Raw genomic sequence first — 20,867 nt, 5'->3', positions numbered from 1 at the left:
TGGGCAGCCACCCACCCCACAGTGAGATGGTGGCTCCAAGAGCTGCCTGCACCCTTACGGGCTGCTGAGAAGAACATCTACGGTGAAGACTCAGGTATCACATCTGCCCTGGTACCCACCAGACCTCCAGCACCATGGGCTGACCCACAGCAGCAATACTGATGCCCCAAAAGCCAAAGGGTTCCTCGTTTTAAGCCTGAATCTTTACACCGCCTGCTCCACGGTGAGCACTCTTGACATACCTGCTGGCCTTCCTGACAAGACAGCTCAGGAGGACACCTTGGCACTGCTGGCCCAGGCAGCTTGCTAGCCCAGAAGCACAGCAATACAGCAGGCAGCAGCTCCAAGTCCTAGGGCACAGCAAATATGCTCTGGAAAACAAGCCTGGCATTGGGGAAGCATCACTCGCTTCAAATACATCTTCATTTAGAAGCGAGGAAGGCAGAAATCCCTTACCTCGCCCAGCCACTGTCACCCCTCTGAATATATAGTTTGGTTTTATGAACCATTGAAAACAATCTGCAGCAGCTTCCTCTGAAGCATTAATCAGCAGGGTCCACATGCAGCTGACACTTGCCCCGTAATAATATAATTGCATCTAAAGGAGGAAAGGAATCTGGAGGTCTGGCTTTTTCTTTTTTCTGATTAAAGAAAGGAACAGCAGTTCTTAAGATAATTTTCTAAGTGGCCAGAAGCCCAGAGCAGACTCAGCAAGGCAAATCCCAGCGTTTGGAGTAGACCTAGAATCTCCAAAGACACAACCAGCAGAAGACAAGCGTCCACAGCAGACGCAGAGGTAACATCTAATGGGGTGTTGCAGAGAAACCAGCAGTGGGGTCCAGAGGGGCTGGGACAGCCACAGAAACATGGATTGCATGGGTGGGACACCCACGGACGCTGTGCATCACCCATCTGATGGGACAAGGACCTAAAGGGCAGGTTGAAGGATGATGGAGCTGGACTCTTTTCAGTGGTTTCCAGCGACAGGACGAGGGGAAACGGGCACAAGCTGGAACATAGGAAGTTCCATTCAAATATGAGGAGAAACTTCTTTACGGTGAGGGTGACAGAGCCCTGGAACAGGCTGCCCAGGGAGGTCGTGGAGTCCCCTTCTCTGGAGATTTTCAAGACCCGCCTGGATGCAGTCCTGAGTGATGTGCTCTGGGCAATCCTGCTTTAGCAGGGGAGTTGGACTAGATGATCTCTAGAGGTCCCTTCCAACTCTGAGAATTCCATGATTCCGTGACTCCACTCTTAACTCAGACCAGTCTGCCAGGTCACCCATAACCACTACCCCACTTCAGCCCCCAGTGCTTGAGAAGGAGCCAGCGGGGAGCCCGGCGTCGCCCAGCCCAGCAGCAGGAGCCGACTTAATTACAGCGGGTTAAGCAGCACAGAAAACTCCTGAGTCACAGCGAGCTGTTAATTACCAATCCGTAAAGGGATTTGAGGGCTCACGCCGGCGAAGCCGCCTTCGTCTCACGCTGCCATACGCAGCTCTCTCGGTTTGACTTTAAGTTTATGTGACTGACCTGAATATTTATACCCCTGGGGCTGGGGTATTTTTTTTTTTAAAAAAAAATCATGATTGCTACAGAAAAATTCAGGAGAAAGCCAGCAATCGCTGCACTCTGTGGCCCGCATCTCTGGCTACCTCCTCCTCCCGCAGGAAACTCCAGGCTCTGACCCCCTGCCCACCCTCCAGCGTGGCGCCTCCCTCCTCCTCGTGTTCCCGGAGAGGGGACCCTGCCGTCCCAGCATCCATCCAAGCCCTGGGGACCCTGCCAAGATGTCATGGCAGGACACCCGGTTTCAGGGAAAACAGCCTCAAAGGGGTGACTGGCAACAGCTGCTCCCTGCTACACCAGGGGCTGTAGAGCCCATCCGGTGGTACCCTTCGGCCCTCTGAGCCCGGTAGGAATAGCAGGACCTGGATTCCTATGGAAAAAATGATGCCTGCAAACTTTAAGCACCTGTCCCTGCTTGTCACCCACCCGCCCCCGTCATCACGTGCAGGTGGGCAGCTCTTTGGGAAGGGTTTGGTACATGGAGCATCACAGGGAGGAAGGACACGGGCTCCTCCGGAGCACCGGATCCCCAACACAGGCACTGCCTGCATTCCAGAGGGCAGGAGGCAGGTTTTTGTTTATGGCATTCTTATTATATCCCACTTTTCTCCCTGGAAGGAGGCAGCGGAGTTGCCCGGGAGCCGTGCATGGCTCCAGATGCCAGACCGGGGCCGGGATTTCTGCGCCGGGACATCGCTGAGCTGGAGACACTCTCTTAACCCAGCTAATCCTCTTTGGCTGGGAGCTGCCGGCTAATTGCATTCCCAGCCAGAGCAGGGACCTGGCAGAGAAGGGGGCTGGGGGGCATGACACACCGGGGGGACAACATGGGCTCACGGCCACCAGCTCCCACCTATAGCAAGAGTAGTGGGTGCTCCTTCCCCCTCGCTTTTCCCCCTTTCTATGAAATTTATGTGCCAATATTGAAATAATTTTGGCACAAAACCTTTCCTCGGCCCCCCTGCTCTAACCCATCCTCCGGCTGCCGGCAGCGACACCCTCTTCTGCACAAAGGCTGATCCGGCAGAGTGTTTTCCAGCTAATTGAACTCCCGTTTTCCGCCGGCGTTCCTCCCTGCAGCCAAAGCGCAGGAGATGCTGCGGTCGCTTCTGCAAGTAGGGCAGGCTCGGCCCCCTCCTCGGCGGCAGCATCTCGCACCCGAGCGAGGGGGCGGCGCAGCATCGCACCCTGGGGAGCTCTTCTGCTCAGGGACCAATTTTGCCCAGCGGGAGGTCCTGGAGCGTGATGGAAAAGAGAGGCTCAGGGCTTTCCGGAAAGTATTCGATGCGGTGATTCACAAGCTCTTTGCAAAAAAAACCAAAAAAAAATCCATCTGAAGAGGCTCGTTTGTACCTGGCTGCAGGTAGAGGGGGAGCAGCAGAAGGGGAACATGTGCCATGAAGGGCTCAAGCGGATGCTGGTCCTGCATCTTGTCGACTTGCAATATCGCATCCAGGATAATACACATTACATTTTTATAATATATTATATATGCATATAACAAGGAACCTAACAGCACTGGCTGGGGAGAGCAGACAGGGAGACAGAGCACGTCCATGACAACACAAGCGTTATAAAAAGGGTGCTTTTCGGTAATGCACGGGGAAAGCGAGAAAACAAATGCAATTTTAGGATCTGGCTGCGGTGTGGCGAGTACCACAGATCAGTAGGAAGCCCCTCCTGAGGGTAAGGCACCGGCTGGAGGTCAGGGCCTGGCACCCAGGGAGCAGCAGCAGCGTTCTGCCACGAAACTTGTCACTGTGTCAGGCTGGTTAATTAGGCGAAGGGACATCCTGCCACGCTTATTTAGTAACACAACATGCATAGTTCATTCCTTCCTTAATGCAAAAACCCCTGGAGTCAAGCGGGGTCAGTCAGGGTTACCAGGAGAGCTCCGTGCGGCGCAGGGCAATCACGGTCCCAGCCAGCTCTTGCCAGATCACTTGCTCCCTTAGACTCGGCCGTAAACAGGACTGTCCTGGTTTCAGTCGGGATAGAGTTACCTCTTTTTTTTTTTTTCCTAGTGGTTGCTGTGTTTCAGATGTGGTATGAAAGGAATGGCAATAACGCATACTGTTTTAGTTGTTGACAGGTGACATTTATATTTTTCAAGGACTTTTTTCAGCTTCCCAGAGGAGCTGATAAGGAGCACAGACAGAACGATGGAACAGAATCATAGAATCATGGAATGGTTCAGGTTGGAAGGGACCTTAAAGATCATCCAGTTCCAACCCCCCTGCCCTGGGCAGGGACACCTCCCACCAGACCAGGTTGCTCCAAGCACCATCCAGCCTGGCCTTGAACACCTCCAGGGATGGGGCATCCACAGCTTCTCTGGGCAACCTGGGCCAGGGTCTCACCACCCTCACAGTAAAGAATTTCTTCCTAATATCTAATCTAAATCTCCCCTCTTTCAGTTTAAAACTCCTCATCCTATCGCTCCACTCCCTGATAAATAGCCCCTCCCCATCTCTCCTGTAGCCCCCTTCAGGTACTGGAAGGGGCTCTAAGGTCTCCCTGGAGCCTTCTCTTCTCCAGGCTGAACAATACCAACTTTCTCAGCCTGTCCTCATAGGAGAGGTGCTCCAGCCCTTTGAGCATCTTCGTGGCCCTTTGCTGGACTCGTTCCAACAGGCCCATGTCCTTCCTGAGCTGAGGATTCCAAAGCTGGCCAATGGAATATTCCGTACAGTAGACGCCATGCTTGGTATATAAATGGGGTTAGCCAGGGGTAGAAGGTACTCACAATCGCTGCTTGGGACAGTGACAATTCACAAGGTGGTGAGTGACTTGTATATTCTTTTACCATTATTATTATTGGTGTTTTTCCTTTTTCTGTTATTGTTCTATTAAACTGTCTTTATCTCAACCCAGGAGGTTTTTTTTCCCTTTCACTTTCCTTTCCCCTCCTGTTCTTCCTCTTCTCCCTGCCCTTCTAGGGGAATGGGAAGAACTGCACGAGCAACTGCGTGGTCCTACCTGTTGTCTGGGGTTCAATCACAACAAGGTGTGATTTCTTAAATCCCCAGTGAAATGGCCCAGCACTCAGTCTTCCTGCAACGGAAACCTCTTTCCTGCCTGCATGTCACCAGGCTGAGGCTGTAGGGAATTTGAGAGAGCCCCAAAGCACCAGATCTGACTTGGTGGGAACAGCTGATGGTGCTGTTCCCAGGAGCCAGCTCCTGGAGGAGGTGTGATGAGGTGGGAGGAAGCTCCATGCACCTGTACTCCTGTTAACTCACATAAACAACTTATTTAAAGCTGGGTAATGCGTATCATGGCAAGCAAGCAAAAGAAGTGGACATTGGGGACACTTTTGGGCTTCCTCTCTCTGCTGGTCACCTACAGTCTCCACAGCTGTGGGCCACCACAGCCCACACGCTTCTCCTGGGATGTGCTGTCAAAATGCCATGCTTGTACCTGAACTCTTCAGGTGTCCTACGCTCCCAGTTCTCAGCATCATCTTCTGACCATGTCCAGAAGCACCCCGAGACCCAGGGCCAAAAGAAAGCCAGCTCTGCCGGTGGATCTCGTGGGAGCTCTGGGCTTGGAGGCACTACCTGGCTGCTCACAGGCGAGACACTCTTGGAGCTACCTTCACCTGGACCAGACTGCACGAGCCCTCAGCTCACGGCAGTGCAAAGACAATGATGGAAGCTCAAGTCACCCTTTTCCTTAGGTGGCGTGACACCTACGCAACTCAGCTGGTGACTCCACAGAAAAAAAAAAAAACAACTTTTAATATTTTCTTCTCTTTTGCTAGGTTTGAGTGAGCTGAACGAAGCACTGGGGAGGAGGCAGCTCCTTGGATACCTCCCCAGGAGGCTGCAGAGGGTGGGAGGGGACGACAAGGACCCAGAGCCTCCAACTCCATCTTTAGATCAGGAGTGGGATGGGGATAAAAATACCTTGGGTAAATAATAATGTATCTTTCCAGGGAAATCAGAAGTTTTAGGAGGCTACGGAGAGGGGCAAAAGCCTTCCCTGCTTTCTGCATTTCACTCTTTATTTTCTTCTCCCCATTTCATAACAGCGATGGCCAGACAGCAACACCTCCCGCCCCACCCATGCTGAGAGTGGCCCAGAGGTTTGACCAGTTGCCCCTCCTGATGTTGACCGTGTGTCCAGCTAGTTGGGACCTGTCACATCCCACTGGTCACCCATCCACATGGCAGAAACACACACAGATGTCCAAGCAGGAGGTCCGCTTCCAGTGGCATGCAACAGTCTAACACGGTTTCACCTCCACCAGCAGGCTAGGACGTCTCATGGGGTCTCTCTAAGCATGCAGCTCCTCCATACCTCCCCATCCCCTACCCAAAGACCCACTCTGGCCACATGCTCCCTCCAAGGTCCACCTCAGCCACTTGCGGACACTATTCCTCAACAGCCATGATGAATTTGGAAGTCAGCACATGCTAAAGAACTAGAGATAGTGGGTGTTAGGATGCTTTTCACCCTTAGCATTATATGTGATGCCACCAAGGAGCCCGGGTCCCCAGCGAAGCAGCGCTGCCAGTGTCCCCTCCAGTTCCCACCTCATGCCTGGAATCATCCAGCCCCCCATCCAGCCCTCCAGCCCCCAACAAGCAAGAATTCACTCAGTTTGGGTGACGCTTCCCACCGAGCTGTGACAGCCCGCACCAATACATGGAGAGCAGTTTCCCTCAGCGCGAGTTCATTAGAGCCTCCCTGGCAGCGGAGATGAACTAATTAGTGAAGATACCTGTCCTGTAGGAAGATGCAAACATTATTTAGGATTTTTTCCCTCCCAAGATGGTTACACAGTTTTGCTATGAAACCATAATTACGTGCAGCCCACCTCCAACACCATGACAAAGCCGCGAGACAACTTTATTTACAGAAAATGCATTCTTCTAGCGCTGTTTTGCTGCAAAACTCCATCCTTCCCCCCCAAAATCAGGCCACCGTGGCCACCATGGCCTCTCCCTCCCTGTTATTGATACCATTTGAAGCCAGGGTGAAGACTTTGCCCAGGCTCCAGTGGGACATACAGAGGGTGCTGCCCGTCTCACCCACAGCCCACGCTCCTCTGCACGTACCAGACCCGGGCTCAAATCTCCTCCTGAGTTTCCATGCAACTTCCAAGGGCAACTTACAGTCAAGGTCCTAATTCATAAAGCAATTAATGGGTCAAGCCTCACTACTTCAAAGGGTGAGTTGTGGAATTTGTGTGAATCTTGGGGCTCAGGACAAGCTCGCGTAAGCTGCGAGGAAAAAGAGGATCAGACCACAGGGCAATCTTCTCAGAAGATCAAGCAAACCTAAAGCCCGACTGCATTAACACGTCTTGCAATGTTTTCCTTTCCTCAGGAAGCTTTTGTTACAAACGTTCACAGCTCAAGTGTTGCATTCCTTCCTCAACTCTTAAAAAAACATAAATCCCATAAACCAGCCTATCTATTATGAGCTGGATAATGGTGCTACGGAAAGGGAAACAAAGTCCGAGACACCACAAAGCCCAGGTGGGACCTCACTGTGGGTCTTCGCTCTACGTGAAGGCACATGGATATGGCAGTGACGAGCAGCAGCGAGAAACCTTATGACAGACACAGCCGCAAGCAGGAGTTTGCCAAGGGTGTCTCAAAGAGTTTAGTCAAAAGCTGAGGGCGCCAAGACAGACTCCAGCCTTCAAAATCTGAAAATTTAATCCCAGGTGACAGTGAGTGACTCTGGAGACAAGCGCTGGGGAGAGGTGACCTCCCCTCAGCCATCTTTCCCTAGTACCTGCAGAAAGCACCACATTATGAGGTACAACCCAACCCCAAACTAATTCTCTAATTAATTAATCAGCAGGCGGGTGCCAAGGGGAGCACATTAAAGCCATTTAACCAACTCATGAGCTTTCTGAAGCTTGGAAACGCATCGTTACCCAAGAGCACGCCAACACAGGGCTTCAAGCCTACCCAAGGGATGACATTTGGACACCACCTCTTCTCACCCAAGCCGTCAGGGTAGGAAGGAAGCAGCGGTATGAGCAACAAGCAGAGCTTTTCCACTGAAAATGGCATTACGGACGTGTAGGTGGCCATCTGATGGGCACAGACACGTAACTAGGCTCTGGTTTACTCCTCCACGAGCTCTCCTCTGCGTGCAGGCCACGCTGGGAGAGCAGCTCTCCTCCACCGTGAACGTGACCATGAACAGCAGCAGCTTCGGGAAGAGAAGAAAATTACTGGATGTAATTGAAACTGCAAGGAGGAGTTAGGGACATAAAATGTAATTATCTGCCATGGAACGAAGCCAAGATTAACAATCCTACTTCTGGTCATTTAAAGTCCCCATTAACTTTTCCATGTGCTGATGATATCGATTTTGTGTCTTACTGGCTGCAAGATGCAGCATTTCTAGAAGAAAGCCCTGGGGCTCCTCTTCTAAGGGTCTTGAACCACCTGTAGAGGAGGGAGTGAGGGTCTAGACTTTAACCGAGGCCTTCTCCAAAGGTCTGGAAGATCTCCCTCACTAGCTAGCACAGGAGGAGGAAGAGGTAGGAGGATGCTCCACTTGAGCCCCAGTTGCACTGACCACTCTCCTCTGCAGGTGTTAGTGGCCAGAGTTGCCTAAGGTACCTTTTTGGTGCCTGGGAAGATGATCTGGGTGGGCAGCACAACAATTCAGAGACCTCTTAGACTACACTTGGTGAGACTGGGTGGACCTCAGACCACCTCAACCTCCTCCTCCTCCTCTCCTTGCACTCCACCCCAACAGGCTGCACGACACTCAGCCAATTCACATCCAAATGGTGCCCACATCCATCCTCTGTTCAGCCCACCCCCTTGCCCCGAACCCAGCCACAGCGGAGGAGGGCCCTTGCCATCTGGAGAGGGCAGCAAACTCCAATGAGCCATCGTGTGCCCTCAGCTGATTTGAAATCTTGCTGAGGTCCTGGCACTTTCCCCACCCATACCATTCTCCTTGCACCCTCACCATTTGAGGACGCAGAACATCCTTCACCAGCGTCATCCCGAGCCTGGTCAAGGTGTCCAGAGACAGCACCAGATGGAAGATGCTTGTTGGTGACTCTGGCACCTGCATGACCTGTTTCTATTTCCTCACCCTTGGACACCTTTGGGGAGCAGTGGGGACTGTGGGGGGTGCCACAAACAACGACCACCCCTTGCTCTGCTCCCCACATGAAACCAGCAGGAACTCAGTATACACATAGGAAATCCATGTCTTCCATGTCTTTGCCAAGAGGTGGAGGACCATTGCCTCCAGCCCTGGGGCTTCCCCCAGAAGGAATATGGCTCCAGAAGCTTCTTAAAGGGTTTTTTAAACCTTTCGAGGAAAACACACCATCTTTTTTCCATTTTAAGGAAGGAGAGAGCACCGACCCTCGGCTTGGAAGGCACCCACCCCCCGCCAGCCCCCTTACCTCCACCAGGTGAGGCGTGGGGTTGAAGCCACACATGTTGCAGACCTGCTGCCGGCAGGTAGTGCAGGTGTTGTAGTTGGGGGGCTCGCTGGAGCCCACGTTGATCTCCGCCTTGCAGAGGGGGCACGAGACCCTCGCTTTCGGCACTTCCTTTGGCTTGATGCCCTGCTCCGGCTTGCCCGGCTTAGCGGCCGGGGCGGCACCAGCTCGGCCCTGCGCCCCCGGGGCTTTGGGACCAGCCTCTTTGCTGGCATCGCTGAAGACAATTTTTGGAGGCACTTTGCCAGGAGACGGCTGGCTCGGAGGGGGGGCCTCTGGCTGGACGTTCATGAGGGTGCTCGCCTGGGTCAGAAGGGATGCCCCAAAGCCAAAGAGCTTCCCTGTGAGCCCCTCCTGGGCTTGTTCTTGTGCTCCAGCCCCGGGAGCCGGGGCGGCAGGTTTTGCCCCCGCATCTCCCGCCGTCTTTCTCTGCTCGGAGGAGGAAGGCTTGGCTTGCTGATGCTGTGGGGAGGACCTGGCCGCCTCCTGAGGTTTTGGCTGGCCGGGGCCATGCGGTTCCCTCTGCGGTGTGGTGGGGTGAGGTTTGGATGGCTCGGGTGGCAGGGTGCGGGCGGCCGGCGGGGACTTATCCGCAGCCGAGGGCGGCGGGTGCTTGGCCGGTGAGTGCGATGGGGACGGCGAAGGAGAGTGCAGCTGCTGCTGGCTCTTGGAGCGAGGAGCTGTGGTCATGTCCATCCCCAGCGCCCGCTGCATCTGGCAGTTCAAGCACAACCATTCCTTCACCTGCGAGAGGAGGAGAGGACACGGGCAGTGAGAGGTGGGCAGGCTACGGCCAGATGCAAGGCAGCCCCAGCGCACCCTTAGGCTCCCATAAACAACCCCCATGGAGCTACAGGAATGAGGCACCAGCTCCCAGAAAGAACATTCTGGCACCACGTTCTTCACCAAAGCATCTTGCAGTCACGGTGAACAGACCCCCATCTGTCACAGGTACCCACCACAAAACACACCAGTGCAAAAGCAAGCTTTAATTAGCGTTGGGTGGCTTCCAAGGCTTCTGCTGCAAAGCTTCTGCTGGCCACGAGGCTCTGCCTGCAGGCAGCACCCTTCGTGCTTCTCTCAGGGAAGAGAATCACAGAATCACAGACTCTTCTTGGTTGGAAGGGACCTTTGAGATCATTGAGTCCAACCACAAAAAAACCCAAAACAAAACCAAAAACCCAAACACCAAAACCAAAAGCCTTTCCACAGGCTCCTGGCCCCACCACCTCCCTAAAGCCCATTTTTTGACTCCCACTTAGCCACCAGAGCTGGCAGGAGGTCCAGCACAGCTCGACAGAGGGATGCTGCCATCATACACATGTACAACTGCAAGGCTCCCCAGCGCCAGCACGCTGCCTGCTGCCACCGGCTACCTCCCGGGGGGGAAAGCTCTCGTGACATGCCCGATGCTTCCCCGGGGCCAGCAGACATGGTTTTTCTGGAATCGGTGTGGTGGTCGTGATATCCCACCCAGCAATTTGGCACTGCAGCCCAAACGGGACAGCGGGGAGCCGGTTCTCCTCGCACGATGCATCTGCGCTGCTGGGCAGGCAAAGCGCCCCCGGGGGGAGTACATGGTTAATTCTCACTCTCGCCAGGATGAACTTTTGGATGCAAATGAAAAATACAATGCTCCCTGGCTAAGTGGTGATAAATGAAAGACTTCCCCCCTCGAGAGACGTTCCCTGTGACACGCTAATGTCTGAATTAAGTTAATTAAAGAGGCTGTATGAAAGCTGTGAGCCTTCCCATACGAGGAATCCCCAGGATGCTCAGCGGCTGTGCAAATATTAATATATAGCACCGTCAGCGGGACAACCAGGGTCTGCCTGCAAAAGATTTCTCCGAGACAAGCAACTAAGGTGGCAAAAAGGACCGGAGCATTCCCAAAAACCGGAGCAGCATCCAGGAAAGGTGGACGCGGAGCCCGGCGTGGGTGGCTGCAGGCACAGCACCCGGCAGCTCCCAGCCCCTGGGCTCTCCTGGGGCTGCACATCCCAGGAGCCTGCACGCATCCCATGGGATGCAGATTTCCCTGCCTTTTATTTCAGAAGCCATCTCTTCATCCCGGTGCTATGGATCACCTCTAAGGCTTGGCTTACCCCCTGCTGCAGAGACACTGGCTGCCCCATCGCCTCTCCCAGCCCCACATCTCCGGGTCTGCGTGGCCTTTTGGTCCAGTGGTTGGAGGTGTGGGGTGTTGCACAACCGATTCATAACCTGGCCACAGGGTTTTTTTCCTCCCTACCCTCCAACCACAGGCACGTTTTTAACCTTCTCCTGCTCAGAGGAGGCAGTCGGGCGTTTCGGCAGGTCCCATGATGGGACAGGATGGTGAGTCCCCAAGAGGGGAGGCAGATGTCCCCTAAACCCCTTTTTTTACAGGTCTACTCCCAGGAGGACTCTCAAAAAGCCCAGCCTTCGAATAATAAAACTTTTTGAAACGGAGGCAATTCAAATCAACTAGGAAGGACGAATTAAAATTAAAGGAGGAGGTGCATGAACAAACCTCCCCCTGCCCACTATGCCCCTTCTGCCCCCTGCCCAGCCCCTGGCTGGCTCTCTGGCTTGCAGAGCTCTGCATCGCCTCTTGGTCTCCCGCAGAGTTCTTCCCCTCACCTCCCGAGCCCGGTTGCACCTCAGCTCTGTGCTCTTCTCAGCTTTCACCGTGCTCACCGAGCTCCCACGCCACTGTCCCCCCACCAGCCTCTGCTCCAGTATTTCACTCGGGGCTGAAAAGCAGACGCAATTTTTCCCCAGCAATTTTGCGTGACATCGTTGTTTCTCCCAGCCGTTCTGAACGAGCGCCCTTATATTTAATGCCTGGGAACATTGCTTTAGTTTTTGTAATTTCTTACGGTCTTGCTGTCTCTCTTCTGAGATACAGAATTCCTCGCGTTATTTTTGCTTCCACAGCCCCTGGAATTTCTTCCCACTGTTCTATTTCAGGAGAGCGTCTCCCAAAATCCTGTCAGCTCTGCCCGCCGCCCCCGTCAGCTCCGATTAAGGGAGAACCGATCCTTTCTATTCAGGGTCTCTCTCCCCGCAAAGTTCCCAGTATCTCAGAAACGCCAATCTTCCCTCTCTGCACGATCTCCTTACCTGCACTTTAAGACCCTCCGGTGGGGCGGGAATTGGGGGAAGAGGAGATAATTCCCAGACCCGCATCGGGGCTGTTTGCAACTCCATTTTAAGGCACCACGACTAGGCGCAGCTCCACACTCCTGCTTCTGTACAGTCTGTATTTATTGTAGCCTGGCACAAGATTTAACTTATTTTCTGGAATGGGAAGAACACTCTCCTGCTCTCCTGCATAAACTTCCAAACAACCAAACAAAACATTGAGGGAATTCAACTGTTTGCCCTCAACCGTCTGCCAGCTTTAACGAGCTGCTGGTGAATACCCAACAGCTCTCAGCTCTGCTTTTGCTGGTTCCCCCTCCCCACGCCACGCACAGTGCCTGCTTTGCCCCTGGCCAAGGGGAGAACCGCTCCCCAGGCACCGGGAGGCATCAGTCCCAGGTCCCACAGCCACGCAAGCTGCATATGGCCCATGGACAAGCCCAACAGGATCTTCCTGAGCTCAGGGGCTGGAGAACAACGGCATCATTGGAGCTTTCGCGCTTTCCACAATAAACCTGGCTTATGCAACCAAAACAGAAAAAAAAGCCAGAGGACTTTCCGATGGGATAGGAACCATCAAATTGCTCTGAGTGACTTGGTAAGCAACTGCTGAGGAACGTCTGTCCTGAGGAGCAGGAGAAAGCTGCAGGGAATACAGCGGGGCGGGGGATGTTCCCAGAACAAGCACTTGAAATGTAAATTTAGTTGGGATTATCACAAATTGCCTGACCGGCCTCTACTGATGCAACCACCGATGACACAACGTGTGGATTATACAGATCAAAGACAACTTAAGGGATCCTGGAGGGAAGATAGTAAAGAGGAAGGACCAAGTCATCTTGCCAAAGATCCTTCCCTGAGGAAAGAAAGAGGAGGACGGAAAAGCCTGGGCGTAAATCTTTACTAATCCAACCCCTGAAAATTTTGATTTGGTGGAGAACTGGGCAAGTAAGACACAGAAATGCACGAAATGGTGAACTACTTGGCTGGCATACATTGATATCCTCTAAACGATCCTCTTGCCTGTGGGCTCATCTTGCAGCAGAAAGATGCTCAGAAAACAGTAGAGAAATAGGGGGCAAGAATATGAAAAGAATAATTCATCCTACTATTTCTTCACCACTGCTAACAGTCCGGGCAACAAGCAGAATGAAATGTCTGTCGGTGAGAAGAGGAAAACCCAACATTACTGAAAACTCCAGTTCCAGCTCACCTTGTGGGAATGCTGAAATCACTGTTATACACTAAAATAAGGGGAGGTGAAGCTGTGCCCTCTTGAATAGTCTGAGACTAGGTGCTCAGAGTACGCCAACCTCCTTCACTGAAAAATATAAAGGAAACGGGGACATAGATGATAGCTCTGACACCAAGCTGACGCCTCAATGAAGAGAGAACGAGGCCAGCTAAAAGTGAAGGTGGCTGCTGTGCAAAACGAAGGGCACAATTAGAAATATAAAATCATCAGCTATGAGAGCTCTGAACACCAACATCAACTGACTGAAAAGAGCAGCTGTGAAGTGCTTAAACCGTATGAAAGCAAAGGAGCTTCAGGAAGATGTCTCCTGGGGAGCAGCAGGAAGAACTGGTGGAGGGTTTTAGGGACCAAGGCCATCCTAGAAAGGACAGGGGTCCATCACTGGGTGGAGACAGTAAAGCTGTTAATGAGACAGATATGGCGGACGTGCTGTAATTACTGTCGTCGAACATTTGGGAAGAAGCAGGATAACACTCATTCCGAGGATGAAGCGTTTCCAACTTATTAGCAATCGAGAAGAACACTCAACAACATCTACCAGCACCAGAAGATATTTAAATTTGGCAGATCCGAATAATTTTGCATCCAAGAGATCTACGAGAGCTAAGAAAACTGCTGCGTGCTGATGTTCATTTTTAAGAGGAAATTTTAGAAGACCGGAAGAGTCTTCTGCTTGAATATCCAAGAAGGAGAAGGTATGGCCTGGAGGAGACAGCTAGCCAGACATCTGTCCAAGAGGGAAAGACAAGGCTTGGATTCACGCAGCAGAGAACTGAAAGGCAAGCAGATACGCCAGTCAACGTGGTTTTAGGGAAAATAGGTCACGGCAAGCAAACCTGATTTCATTCTCTGCACATTTGATATTAGTAATGCACAGAAGCAATATCCTTGATGTCCAAAAGGTGTTCTGACCTAGTAACGCGCGACATGCTGGCAAAAAGAAAGCACTGTAAAATATGAATAGTGAATACGTTAAATGGATTTCAGACTAGTTACCTGGCCGACCTGGGAGACAACAAGGATTCACCACTGCTTAAGTATCTCACTATGGCTAACACCACTCACATGGCAGGTTTTGGTAAAACCATAAATATTGATGAAGACGGGTCTCTGCTGCCTGACAAACCTGCGCTTGCTCCATGTAGGAAGCCTGGAGCTGGAGGTGGGAATGAGGAGGTGGCTCAACCTCCTCTTCCAGCATCGAGGGACTCCTTCCAGAGCCCTCAACGGTTCCACACCGACATTTTAAGGAGATTAGTAAAACACTGCGGGAGATATAGACCGGATCTGTAAGAGTGATTCTAGGGATGCAGAAAATGTCTGAAATGAGAGAATTAAAGAGGTTGATCTTTTTCGTTTATCAAAGAGAAGATTAAGAAGTGACTTGATTACGACATAGCAGCACATTCAGGGGAAACAATATCAGGTACTAAAAGGTTCTTAATTAGGCAGAAAAAGGCATAAAAAGAACTAATGACTGGAAATGGAAGCCAAATATATTAAGCATCACTTTTAACAGCAGATGTTTCTAACCATTAAAGCAAATTATACACATGCTGTTGGGCTCAGCAGAAGACTCAGGGAGGTAAAGCTTGCAGGCCTTCAGTCTATAGGGTATTTCATACCCATACTGATCTTAAAAGCTTTGCAAGTTTGAAGCGCCCCATCTTTACTGACATTTGGTTTGTCTGCATCCAACACCTGACCTGCCTCAGCCCCCAGGACCACCAGGCTTACCCGTCCCACCCCAGACCCCTGTGAGGTCCCAGACTGTTCCTCTAACCCCGCTCCCAAATCCCGCTAGTCCCTAATGCCTGGAGGGGTTTGCGACCTGCAGCACTTGCAGGGTCATCGCTGCCAGATGTGCCTCCCCCTCTCCATGCTGTCCTCCAGCTGTGAGCACCGACCATTTCCAAATCCCATTAGGAACGGAAACTTTCCAATCAGCATTTCCTTAAAATATATATATATATATATAAAAATTGTACACAGGAATACACACAGCACGTGCTGGCTGTGCCCTGGGCAGATTTAAACCCCGATAATTATTATAGGTGGGCACGTGCCTGGTGGGCAGATCCTGACCCCTGCAGAGGGCAGCGGTTTGCACAGGTACGTAGCGGGGGGCAAAAAGCATCCCCGTGTGCTGCAGCTCCCCCATCCCTCCAGAAAAACACCAAGAAAAGGACCCAGATAAAAATGAGCTGAAACGATAGAGACAGCTTGAGCTTACAAGGCTTCTAAAGTTATTCTGAAACCACCTATTTTAGGAAGCTGTGGAAACAGTCCGTCCCCTGGATTTGTTACCAGGAGATGCGAAGGAATGCTGGTAATGTGCGGGTTGTTTTGTTCTCCTGAGGTAAGACAATACAGCTCTAAAAGTATCCTAAGTATAGAGTTCAGCCTTTGCAGTAGACAGGAGAAGCTTTAAAATGAGCTGTAAGCAGAAAGAATTCTTAATTGAACGGCCAAGATCTCTTGAAGCCAAAATTTAGGATTATAATGAAGAATAATTCTGGCTTTGCTGAGGGTTGGTTATTTTGGACCGTTTGGAGGTCACTCAGGATGCTATTCCACTACATAAAAGTAATAAAACCAAGAACAGGAGAGTGTTAGATGGTGATATTTAAGGCTTTGGAGTCTTGAGACTGAATGGTTCCTCACCAGCTCTACCCATTTACAACACCTCACTGCAGCCTTGCTAGATATGACCCTGTATCAGAGGAGGCCACGGGGCACTGCAGGAGCACAGACCACCTGACTTGATTTAAATGATTATTTTAGGCTGGGAAGAAGAGCTTCCAAGTCATCTCAAGTCAAGTGTGGCCAATCCCATCCAAGGCAGACCACTTTGAGCAGGAGGGAGCAAACAAGCTTTGTTCAGCAGAAGATACAACCCATCCTTCTCCTCTGGCGTGAGACAGCAGGGTGCACATCTGGCTGAAAAACGAGAAGCCAAGTTCATGGGAAATCAGAGAAGAGCAGCGTGGGTTTTCTCCGAGTTGCCTAAACCATGTGTATTAAATATTTTACAAAACTGGAAATGTTGAAAAAGAACACATTTGGGAAGAGCAAGACAGCAAGCCTTCGGCAGGAACCCTTCAACTCCGAGGAGCCAGCCCCAGAGGCACCTTTCATGAAGCCAACCCCCAGCAGATGCACCCCAGGGCCAGGGCCACGCTCCCTCCTCTGCCTTTCGAAAGCAGCAGTACAGCCAGAGTGTAAAAATAACCAAAGCTGGAACTGGGTAACGAAGGTACTGTGTTAATCATGCTAATAGGGAGGCTCAGTGCCAAGACCGCTGACTGGATGAAGAAGGGTTTCATTAATGGGTGCTACTGGCTTATCCCGGAGGAACCCTGCAAGAGCCCGGCTTCTCCCGAGAGCTGCCAGTGACCTGCCTGAGAGTGTCCTCACGTGCCTCCAATTCATCAGAGCTCTGCCTGCAGATGAAGAACCCTCGTCTCACCAAATCAGCCAGTCAGCGAAATGTCCCTTCCCCTCCATGCCTCCCGGATCTGCTCTAGAGGAGCTCTCCGGAGGAGGAAAGGCGGGGGGGGGAGCATGTCTTGCATTTTACATCGTCAGGCTGAAATCTGCCAAAAGCCACGTACCCTGCAATTAAAGCAACATCCTGATCCAAGAGAAGAGGCAGTGCTAAAGGCAGCCCTGGGCTAGAGAAGAGAGGGAACGGCAAGCTGCGGCAGGGAGCTGGGACACTGCCGGGAAGGCAGGAGGTGGGAATCGCTGTAGGAGAGCAGGGAAAGCTCAGCAAATGCTGGGAAGAGCTGCTGATGCATGTAAAAAAGCTAAACGTACCGCACGGAGAAGGCTTCCCACACCATCTCAGACTGGCTGGTGGAGCGTACGGCCAAGACATGCCTTGTTCTGAAGTCTGGGGTTTGTTTTTTAAAGCAGAGCTATTGCTGATTTCTCCTCCAGCAACGCGGGGACAGCTTGCCCCGAAGCTCGCAGGCTGAGGGTAGGAAATGCCGCCCCTCTTGTTTGGATCAAGCGCACAGCCTGCGTGCAACTGAAATGAGGAGCCTGCAAAGCATCCCGTGGGAGGCTGCGATGTGGTGCACCAGCCAGGGTCTGATCTGGGGGCGGGGAAACAGATAACATCAGGAGATGAAGCCTCCTGAGGCACCTCTGGAGGACCAGGAGCAGCCCAGGGTGCAGGAGCTGTCGCGTGTCCCTGGCCGGGCTGCATGTCAAGACATCACCAAGATGCATGCATGCATCCAGGTGGAGAGGAGGCGGATGCAAACACGCACAGGCAGCGTGGGCTGAAGCTTCCTGGTCCAAACCTACAGCACAGTTTGAGGAGAATCCAGGGCTCCAGAGGGACTGTGCAATTAGGAGTGCATCGGCACTTAATTGACAGGGGAATTGGTCACCGAGGCACTTCTGAAAAAGGCCACTGTATGCTCATCTTTATCTTCAAACATGTCAATACAAATAAAAATCTAGTCCTTAGCACTCCTGCCCAGAAGGGGAAGCCACCGAAGCCATCAGTACTCATCCTGCCAACGCTTGCCAGAAAATAATCAACTTGCTCGCTTGCTGGCGAGTGAGAGGAACCAACCCCCAAACTCATCTCCTTCACCGCAAACAACAGATGGGAGACTCCATTCGTCCAGAGAACTGAGCTGCGGAATAAGACAGTGCCATTTCATCCTATTAGTCACTTCTTAACCAGTTCCCTTTCCTCCTGGTTAGCACTCCCCCAACTAACCGAAGGCTGGTGGAGCAACTCTTCTCCTCCTCTCCCCGAAGGGCGCCGGGAGGCACTGACACACACGAGGCTCTGCAGACCCTCTGGGTTTTACAGAATCACAGAATTTTCTTGGTTGGAAGGGACCTTTGAGATCATCGAGTCCAACCAACAAAAAAAAAACAAACCAAAAACAAACAAACACAAAACAAACAACACAACACCAAAACAAACACGCACAACCCCACACTACACCCACCCACAAACAGATGCAAACCAACAATCTCGGGCACTAGAGCATGCCCTGAAGTGCCATGTCTACACATTTCTTAAATACCTCCAGGGATGGTGACTCCACCACCTCCCTGGGCAGGCTGTTCCAGTGCCTGACCACTCCCTCAGTAAAGTAATTCTTCCTAATATCTAATCTAATCCTCCCCTGCTGCAACTTTAGACCATTTCCTCTGGTCCTGTCATTATTCCCTTGGGAGAAGAGGCCAACACCCATCTCTCTACACGCTCCTTTCAGGTAGCTGTGGAGGGCAATAAGGTCCCCCCTCAGCCTCCTCTTCTCCAAACTAAACATGCCCAGGCGTGTTTAAAGGCGACCTCCAGCTCCTTGCGCCGGGCTTTTTTTTTGGGACCGTCTTTACCCACACCGCGCAGCCACCACCGATGCCGGGACGAAGCAAACGTTCGTAGGAAATACCGTCACGCTGGGGAGCTCCGTGACCAACCTTGTTCCCCTGTCACCCATGGGATGGCACTCTCCTGGCAGCATCCCCCGTGGCTGAGGCGCCGACCGAGCTGCTGGGTCCTCGGGAAGCGCCAGCATCCCCTTCTTCACCTGCTCGCCCTTGCTGGCGGATAGGAACGGGTGGGCAGGAGGAAACCTTCCCAGCCTCCCGCTCCCCCCCCCGGAGCGCGGGTCCCGTCCCCCCCCTCCACCCCCCCCTGCCGAAGCCAAGTGCTGCTTAGCTAAGCACGCTGGCAGTGCTGCCGCCCCAGGCGAAGGGACAAGTCCTTCCAGTTCATTAGGGAAGGCTTCTTGTGCGATTTGCTGCCTCGCTAGCTCCTGTTTAGACGGCCCTTTGTCCCCCGTCTGCAGGAGCGCATGGAAGGTTCGGACGCCCCTAGGTGCTCAGAGGATGCTGTCCCCTGGGCTTGGCCGGGGAAGGACGGCGAAGAGCTCACCCCCCGGGATTTAACCTCTTGAGCTTCGCAGGCCGGTGTGCTCTAAGTACAGCCCCAGGGACTTCCACGGAAACCCGCTCGGTCAAGGAAAAGCCTAATGGCTCGCTCTGCCTTTTCCTGCTGCCGCTCCCCTACCCCGCCGCCAGCCGAAGGACGGAGTAACAGGAGCCTCCGGCCCCGCTCGCTCATTGTCTCCCGCAGAACTAAAATAGCAGCCTGGGAGGGAGCCCAAAACTTTCCATTCAGTGGTACCTCCTGCCCGAAGCAGAGAGATACAGGGGTTTCTGCGGGTGCGAAGCGGCTGCCCAGTACGGCAGGGATGCCATTCATAGCTATAACGCTACAGAGAGCGGAGGCTGCTCGATAAAGAGACTTATAACAGACTAATTTAAAAAGCAGCCCAGTTTCCTACTGGTAAAACAGAATGAAATCATCATTCCTTTACCACATGGCTCCACATTTATTCATTTGTGGCTCCACATTTCTGTTATGAGCAGGCCCCCATTGCAGCCTCACCGGTGAGCTTCTGGCTCCTTTGGGAATCCTGGACAATTACAGCAATAGGAGATAATGGCTGTAGCTCAGGGAATAAACTAAACAGCCTTGAATATTTGAAGATCCTTTTACGGCCCAAACTTTGCATTTCCTTGGCTGCATCAGCGTCTGAACACAGCAGAGCAGCAGCCAGGGCGGAGAGGATCGTGATCCTGCGACCCGGTGGAAAGAGTCTGGGACAGAGGTTTTTAAAAAATAAAGACAATCCTGGTGCTAACGTAAATAACCCGAAGCATTTTCAGAGACGGAGTCACGGACCAGGTGTTACGTTTTCTCATGTTTTCTCCCGACCGAAGGCGCCAAGTTCGCTCTCCTTTATCCTGGTCCAAAAGGTATTTATGAGTGAAGCTGCTGGAATGAACAACTTCTGCAAAGGAACATACTGGAGTGGATCAATGCATCAAAGCAGAACGTATTTTCTGTCTGTCTCTTTTTTTTTTATTATTATTATTATTATTATTATGGATTAAATATGTAATAAATGCTCTTGTAGAATTTAAGGCCTGAAGACAGACAAGCCATTGCACAATCCTTTTACATACCTAAACAGATTTAATTGCTCAATTATTCCAGATAAACACGATAAGTTCCCTGCCATGAATAATTTATATTCCAGCTAGCCGCACAATCTCTGGAACACAAATCTATGGCTGCAGCAGAGGAAAAGCGAGCAGATGTCACGATCCTGAGACACCCCGGCTTGTTACCAAAGGCCGGCCAAAGGAGCCATAGCGTAGGTTGCCCAGGGCAGGTCTGGTCTTGCCCAAAATCATTGGGACAGCCCGTACCTTCATTTGGGGTCAGAGGATGCAAATACTGAAGAAATTAAATAGGCACAAAGTTAGGATGTGCACATAGGAGGAGACAGGCGCAGTGCATCCCTCCTGCCCGTGGTCCAGACACGGCCGGGTGTCCCACACAGCCCCTCTCAGGAGCTGGCTGCACTGTTTTTCTCCAGGAATTTCATTAAATGATCGTGACGGAGCTTAAGGGCTTCAGTGAAGCCCAGTGGGACGC

The 20,867-nt window shown here is 52.1% G+C and overlaps 1 protein-coding gene across 1 annotated transcript in view; it reads right to left on the bottom strand.

Moving 5' to 3' along the window:
• The window catches only part of BSN (bassoon presynaptic cytomatrix protein), a 97,301-nt gene that overhangs the window by 37,107 nt on the left and 39,327 nt on the right, over positions 1 to 20,867 (bottom strand). Inside the window, exon 3 of the mRNA XM_074151797.1 lies at positions 8,965 to 9,747. Within this exon, the coding sequence (XP_074007898.1) occupies positions 8,965 to 9,747 (783 nt within the window). The remainder of the gene's footprint in view (positions 1 to 8,964; positions 9,748 to 20,867) is intronic.

This window comes from Numenius arquata, chromosome 8, assembly GCF_964106895.1.
Source record: "Numenius arquata chromosome 8, bNumArq3.hap1.1, whole genome shotgun sequence".
In the NCBI taxonomy this organism is placed as follows: domain Eukaryota; kingdom Metazoa; phylum Chordata; class Aves; order Charadriiformes; family Scolopacidae; genus Numenius; species Numenius arquata.
This window is presented reverse-complemented; position numbering and strand designations above follow the sequence as displayed.